At 37.8% G+C, this 7,500-nt stretch overlaps 2 protein-coding genes and 1 pseudogene across 2 annotated transcripts in view; 1 reads left to right on the top strand and 2 right to left on the bottom strand.

Annotated features, from left to right (window-relative positions):
* The window catches only part of LOC137968434 (G2/M phase-specific E3 ubiquitin-protein ligase-like), a 4,749-nt gene extending 1,238 nt beyond the window's left edge, over positions 1-3,511 (bottom strand). Inside the window, exons 1-2 of the mRNA XM_068815010.1 lie at positions 3,199-3,511; positions 161-485 (exon numbers count right to left, since the gene is read on the bottom strand). Of these exons, the coding sequence (XP_068671111.1) occupies positions 161-485; positions 3,199-3,511 (638 nt within the window). The remainder of the gene's footprint in view (positions 1-160; positions 486-3,198) is intronic.
* A 255-nt stretch (positions 3,512-3,766) lies between these two features.
* Positions 3,767-6,333, bottom strand: LOC137967822 (uncharacterized). The gene is made up of 4 exons (XM_068814408.1): positions 5,674-6,333; positions 4,830-5,046; positions 4,539-4,607; positions 3,767-4,279 (listed from the first exon to the last, which is right to left on the bottom strand). Exons 1-4 carry the CDS (start codon positions 5,724-5,726, stop codon positions 4,205-4,207), a joined length of 414 nt encoding a protein of 137 aa, XP_068670509.1. The 5' UTR covers positions 5,727-6,333; the 3' UTR covers positions 3,767-4,204.
* Positions 6,334-6,421: 88 nt separating this feature from the next.
* The window catches only part of LOC138013392 (uncharacterized), a 4,427-nt pseudogene continuing 3,348 nt past the window's right edge, over positions 6,422-7,500 (top strand).

The raw sequence follows: 7,500 nt of genomic DNA, 5'->3' as shown, positions 1-7,500 counted from the left end.
CCATACATTGTATCTTAACAATGTCTTGGGCACTTAGCTATTCGGGGTGATAAGCCTTTGGAACATAGAGGACCGACAATTACAAAAACTACTTAATAAAATACTTGATGTATTAACTCGGCAGGAAGCTCTGCTATTAATGAGAAGTTATTATGCTGACCTGTAAAGAAGAGCTTGCTTCACAATTTGACCCAGCATTGCATTTTGGTCCACTTTATATGTGGAAATCCCCTGGTCCAGCAACCAGTCTGAGTTGATTCTCTTACATTGTTCAAGCTGATCATCTGTTTTGCTTTCCATTAGTTCTCTAGCCAGCATTGCTGAGCTTTCATCTACTATAGCTGATACAGCACGTGCCAGAACAACTCTTTCCTCCTGGTCAAGCATCAAGTAAAATACATCCTCAGACAAGCACTGTGGACCGAGGCCACCGTGTAGAATGCTCCAAGCAACCAAATTACCAGCAACGTATGGTTTTCTACCTGCTATAAGGAAGAGAGAATTCTATTTGGAAGGTTTATTACATGAAATTCGCCCTATATATATAATAAAAACCTGTATTCTCTACAATAAGGCGGAACAACTGGAACCTTGAACTAGCTCTTCATTTTACATTTTTATTGATCTCTTCACGTACACAATTGCTAGTGTCCAATTCCTTGCTATTTCCATGGTAGCCTGAAAAATAATTAAAAAGGAAATAAATTAGAGAACAATATTAATTGGGTAGAGACTCACTAATCATTGTTATCACAGGGGACCCACGCAAAGGGTAAATTTAGAAGCAAAGTATGAGAATAGCAAAAAGTTCCATAATTATTATTGTACTATTTTATGAAATATTTACACAAGATTAGGATAAACTATCTGAAATGATGTGCTGTTGTTATTATGGCTGGAAAGGGAAATTTGTAGCAATTTTTACCTAAGCAACACATGTCCTTGAAACCGCTAAATTTTGCCACAAGCAGCCATGATAACGCGGAGCAGAACATTTCAGATGAAGGTTAGTTTATTCTCTTCTTATATGCAAATATTTATCACACATGTTTATTTATCATGAATGTCTTTGCGGTTTGGCAAAAAAAAAAAAAACAGCTTGAGGTAGTAAGATCTATTTGTTATCATGGTGCAGAGCAGTCAAGAAATTTAGTTATATATCTTTCCAGATCAACTGGAAAATAAAAAACAAATTCCCTTGACTCGCCAAATATGACAGTCACATCCTGAGCTGTATGGATGACAAGAAACTGGTCAAAATGAATGGACGTTCTCCATGCCATAAATAATTTTAATAAAATTTAAAATGTTACCATGAATGAACAACTGTTGAGCATCTTTTTCCCACTAACACGGATGTGCACCCATTCACATTAAAGGACAATTGAAACTTAATAGACAACTGAATAGAGGGCCACAAAGGAAACAAAGTTCTCAGTGCAAACCATGAATTCCCTAACTCAACCTGAAGGAAGAGAGGGGGTCGTAAGAATGAACAAACAAAGAATGCCCATCGTCACAAGCCTAATTCAACCTGATGGAAGAGAGAGGGTCGTAAGAATGAACAAACAAAGAATGCCCATCGTCACAAGCCTAATTAAACCTGATGGAAGAGAAACAGTCGTAAGAATGAACAAACAATGAATGGCCATTGTCACAAGCCTAACTCAACCTGATGGAAGAGAAAGAGTCGTAAGAATGAGCAACAAAGAATACCCATCTTCACAAGCCTATCTCAGTTTGGCTTTGTACAGAGACAAAGTATCACAGGGAACTTTGTGCAATTCCCAGATAGGGAAAAAAATGGTGAATTTATGGGTTTTGATTGGTATTTGATTGGTATTTCCCAAACTGGGAAAATGCTACCAAAACCAATCTCGGGTTTAAAAAAACCCATTATATCCCCAAAGATGGGATAAACTTGACCCAGTTTAAACCCATAAATGGGATTATATCAACCCAGTTTTAACCCAGTGATGGGATAAATTTGACTCAAGTTAAACCCAGTAATGGGATTAAATTGACCCAGTTTAAACCCAGCAATGGGATAAATTTGACCCATTTTAAACCCAACAATGGGATTAAATTGACCCAGTTTAAACCCAGCAATGGGTTAAATTTGACCCAATTTAAACCCAGCAATGGGATTTAATTGTCCCAGTTCAAACCCAGTGATGGGATTAAATTGACCCAGTTTAAACACAGTAATGGGATTCGATTGACCCAATTTTAACCCAGTAATGGGATAAACCTGATCCAGTTTAAACACAGTTCTGGGATTAAATTGACCCAGTTTAAACCCAGCAATGGGATTAAATTGACCCAGTTTAAACTCAGCAATGGGAAATAATTGAGCCAGTTTATACCCAGTAATTGAATAAAATTAACCCAGTTTAAACTCAGCACTGACCCAGTTTAAATTGCTGTAATAGGATTATATAGAATTACAGAAAATTTTCTATGTTAACAGCAACAATTTATTATTGGTTATCACTGGAATAATCAAGATAAATACATATGACAATATAATTATTATAGCTTTGCTCTAGAATCAAAATAAATCTGATGCGAAATCTAAAGGAGAGACTTCATGTGCAAATATACGAAACATACTATCTTACTATGAACCACAAACATCAGTATCAAAATTTAAACCACAATATGCCAAGATATAGTAACATGCACGTAAATACCACTGAATGATGGCCAATTTGATCATATCAGAGTAAGATTGTACAGCAGATAGCACATGCATTACTGCGTAAACTGTTTGCATCTGTCTAAAAGACACGGACTTATTGCACTGTATTTTGTTTCACAGGTGAAATAAAATCATGCTCACACAACAACTTGCATTTACAATAACAGAGAACAGCTTTACAATTGTATAGATATAATGAACAGATATTTTAATATCTGTTTAGAAATAAAGTAACTTATCAAAACAATGCTCTTTGTATTCTTGCTATTTTCTCTCACATGAAATACCCTAAAGAGCAATTTCTTTGTGTACTGTGATTTGATGTCTTCAATTTTCAGTAAAATCATGCTTGCACAGTATAACTCTCACATTCAACAATAAAGATGTATCTAGATAGTCGATGGATATTTGAATACGAACTAAGTAACTCAACCAAAGAATTCTCTTCGTGGCACAACATAATTCTCAAGACTTGCATTTTTTCTAACAAGAAATACCCGAGAGAGCAATTTCTTTGTGCACTGTGATGGCATCCATTCTCAGGTTTGTAATGTTTGTCTCTGGCCCATCCTTGATGGAACAGTATTTCTGGTTTACAAGTTTCATAGCTAATACCTCCATCAGCTGGGTCATTGTTAATGATGTAAGTCTGTCTTGCTTTACAATAAACTTCTTTTTGAGGACTTTCACAACATCCTCCCTGTTAACTTGTGCTTTGCCAAAAACTGCTTTGAAGATCACCTGACAAGCCTTTAGATTATATGTACATAGAGCAGGAAGTCTCAGCCCTGAAGAAACCTCTTTTGGCATCTGGGAGCTACACACGTTATCATCACCTGAGGATTCCTTATCACTTTCAGTAGTGTCTAGTGAAAGTGTTGATTATGTATCATCAAAATCATCTCTGTCATTATCTTTATTTACATCCACCTGCAGAAACAACAAACAACATTAACGTTTGAGTCACCTGTACCCTTATTCTCCACACCCATAGCATCAAGGGAAAATAAAGCATACTCAGCTTAGCATAACAGGTGTAACGGGTAAATACCTTAATGACAAGACTACTCAAGCCAAGCCTGTGACTTCCACATGCAAGTTTACATGTGTCAGATACATACATGTTAAGGTAAAATCTGCATTATGCCAAGTCTCATAGCACTTAAGCTTATCCAGGTCTCTGTAGTATTTAGCAACTAAGAGTATCTCTTCTCCACGCTGGATGGGGCATTGCAGGGTTGCCCCTAGCAGTGAATTGTTTTCACTCATGTAAGCACCAAGGTGAAGGAAGAGACTGGGAGTTGAGTGTCTTGCCTAAGAAAACAACACATTGACCCAGGCTGGTTGATTCAGAGACCATTGCACTACCCATTAGCCACTGCTTTTTCCATATCAGGTTAGTTAAACCACCTAGTAAAAAAGCACCTTAAAGTTGGTCGAAAAAAATTTCCACCCATAGGCAAATTAATGTAGGTGGAGGCAAAATGATGATTTCTATCAAATTTAATTTGGCATTAGTGTTACCTTTGGCTTGGTCTTTATCTTTGTGGGCTGGCCCTCTGATTCACAGCTGGCAGACTAAAAAGAATTTCATCATTAAAATTAATCACTGCCATAATATAACTATTGAAAATTGAACAAAAATTGTCACAGATAAGTTTAGATGGTAGTTTCCCAATAACCAAATTAGTGCAACCAATCATTGGTTACTCTATTTTTCCAAGGAAAGTAAGTACACAAGTTCGTCGATGACCTTAGTGCCTCCAGTCCTCTTTTTGTAAACAAGGTTACAGATATGTGATTAGAATTTCGCAACAAAAATTTAATGAGCACATACCTTTCGATGAATCTTTTTCTTTTTAGGCTGGTCATTTAGATCTACTTCATTGTCTTCAGAACTAGCAGACTAAAGAGTTTCAAATTAAAAAAAATGTATATTCATATTAAACATTAAGGCAATTGTTCTTAGCAGAGCTCTGAAGTTGCAATCTTATACAAGAAAGCACAAAATTAGTCACAACAAACAATTTAGTCTGTCTATAAAATGTCTGACACTCCCACATACATACCAATCATTCAACAGTGCAGTGTAGTGAAATATCAATAATAATAAGGGTAATTTATGTACCTTAAAGCGTTTCAACTTGAGATAACGTCTCTGCTCATTACAGAAATCTTGGATGTGCTTTGCTATTCCCTCCTCATTGAATCCAACCTCTGGGATACTGCAAAGTGGTGCTATTTTTGCTGAGAACTCATTTAGTTCTGCCTTCATTTGTGGAGAGTTGAACTTGGGAAATTCTGGCCCCCACTTTTCAGTTGCCAGAACCCCAACCTTCTTTCTTCTGCAAGAAATTTTTATATCAAGATTGAATCAACAATAGCCTCCATTTGGCGCAAAAATATGCTCAGATATTTGTTCGCAGACAATATCTGTTCCGAGAAGGGAACAGTTTTCCGAGAGCTTGAGCATCGAGGAACAGATAATGTCCAAGGACAAATATCCGAGCATATTTTTGCCTCAAATGGAGGCTATTGTGTTTATTATCTTTCAAATCTTTTACGCAACGCATGCAATTTTGAAAACTGGGGAATATTCTCGGATATTTCCGGGGAGTATTTAGTCACGTGACAAGTTTAGACCAATTGCGCACGAGCAAAAATATTTGATGGATTATAACTGTTTTTACATATCACTGTTTATGTAGGTAGAGTGAAACAGAAGGATTTGTTAGATTTCTTTCTAAATTACAGCACTCACACAAGCAAGATACTGGGGAGGTAACGTAAAGTTTCATTGGGATTGTACTTACTGAGGGGTTACTAATGATGAGTGCCAAATAACTGTGCTGTGAAGAGGGGAAGGGAATATGCGCCTGTGCGAAACTAACTAGGAATGTTTGTTGAAAAGGTTATATATGATACCAGTTCAAGTTCAGGCCAACGATAAACTCAAGAGAAACATGTCTTACTTTGATAAATACAGTCGTCTCGTTTCTGGTGTAAAGCTGGCAATGGCTGCCATTGTTGGTTTGACCGGCGGAGACAATGGTCTTGACTGTACGGACTCCAAACGTTCTCCAAATTCTTTTCTAAATTTCACCGCTTTACCATACGTCAGACCCAATCTAGTAAATATCGGCGCATCTGGTTCTCTCTGAGCTAAGTCTTTAATTGAGAAATCGTCGATTATTTCCTCCTCTAAGTAGCAAAAGTTAAAGTTTAGGATGTTTCAATTAATGTCAGTTCAAGTACTAAAAGCTTCGCAAACGTAAAGCTTACATCAAAAGTCCGAGTGCACGCTACGTGGAACACTTACTTTCAAAAGCTGTTTTGATTTCTTCGCCAAATGTGGTTTCTAACTTCTGTAGTAAGGTCAATGAGGACTCTTCCTTGTTGGAGACCTCAGTTGCTGAAACGCTTTCTTCAGCTGCCATGATGATGCAAACACATCTATCCACAGCAAAGTCAAAATGGCAGCGAAACAGGCCGAAAACGAAACGCGCCAAAACTAGCTTACATCGAATAATATTACGGCATTTCTTATTGGATTGTTTTCCCGCCTTTTCTCTGACGTCGCTATCTTCTTTCGACGCTTGGATCTTATTGGTTAAAATTGGATTTGTCATGGAATCCCGCTGGGCCACTGAGTTGCTGGCGTATGTACTTAAAAACAAATATGGCGGCTCCTTCGGCGGCTCGTGGAAATTAAACTTCCAAAATTTATTCCGTTGTTTCTTTATGAGCAGTCATTTTACAGAGGGAGTGAATTTACCTTGGTCCAGAGATGAAATTTCTGGTTGCGATTGCAATGAAAAAATATACAGACATGTACACTGTCCTTGCTTTGCGTGCAATGGAAGGGCAACTGACAGAAAAACGGAACTTCGACACTGGAAAGAAACGTGTCACTTGGCAGCTACCAATTCTGCTAGTGTTTTTAACAGTGACTCAGACAATGATTCGCACATTTCAGGTGATATATCCTTTGAAGATGTTGGAGAATTTGACCAACCAGTGGAAGACGAATTTGGAACTGGTTGTAATCCTGAACCGAGACGAGACCTGCAACAAAGTGATAGGATTGACGACGATGAAGCAAACTCCACCCAGAATCCCATGAAGAAGTAAGTAGTCAAGGCGGTTCTTGAGGCACTGAGAATAAAGCATAGAAGTGGAGTATCAGTGAGTACGTTTGAAGATGTCTTAGAATATGGAAAGACATTGTTATTTACATCTTTAGGTGAAGATGTGGATGGTGACATTTTGAGTACTTTATGGCCGAAGAGTTGGAATGATGTACAGTTGCTTTTGAAAGAAGAGGGCTATGAAGATGCTAAACAGTACTTCATTTGTTTCTGTCGTGAGGAAAAAGAAATCACAAGGGATGGAAAGACCACCAAGAAGTTTGTTTATGATGGGAAGTACAGTGTCATGGAAAACAAAGACGACAGGTGTCCTCACTGTGGTAATGAAGGCTACATAAAATACATGTACTTGGGTCTGGAAAATAAAGTGAAGAACTGGTTTAGAAGTAAGACTATGTGTACAAAAATGTTGGCACATTGGTATGAAAAAGAACACTGGCTAGAGAATATGGAAGGCTGGCATTTAAAGAAAGAGATCTGGGATGGAAGGCGGTGGTCAGAGCTCCAGTGGTTTTGGAACCCAGAAAGTGTTTGGGCTTTGCCAACTCGCTGTTCACACTGTGACATTCCTATATCTGCAGACCACTTGATAAACGCAGCAGATCGTGATGCCGGAGAAGGGGTCTTTAAACTTGTTGAATGTCCTGTTTG

This window comes from Montipora foliosa, chromosome 8, assembly GCF_036669935.1.
Source record: "Montipora foliosa isolate CH-2021 chromosome 8, ASM3666993v2, whole genome shotgun sequence".
Classification (NCBI taxonomy): Eukaryota; Metazoa; Cnidaria; class Anthozoa; order Scleractinia; family Acroporidae; genus Montipora; species Montipora foliosa.
The sequence above is the reverse complement of the archived record's forward strand: the minus strand, read 5'-3'. Positions and strand labels throughout refer to the sequence as shown.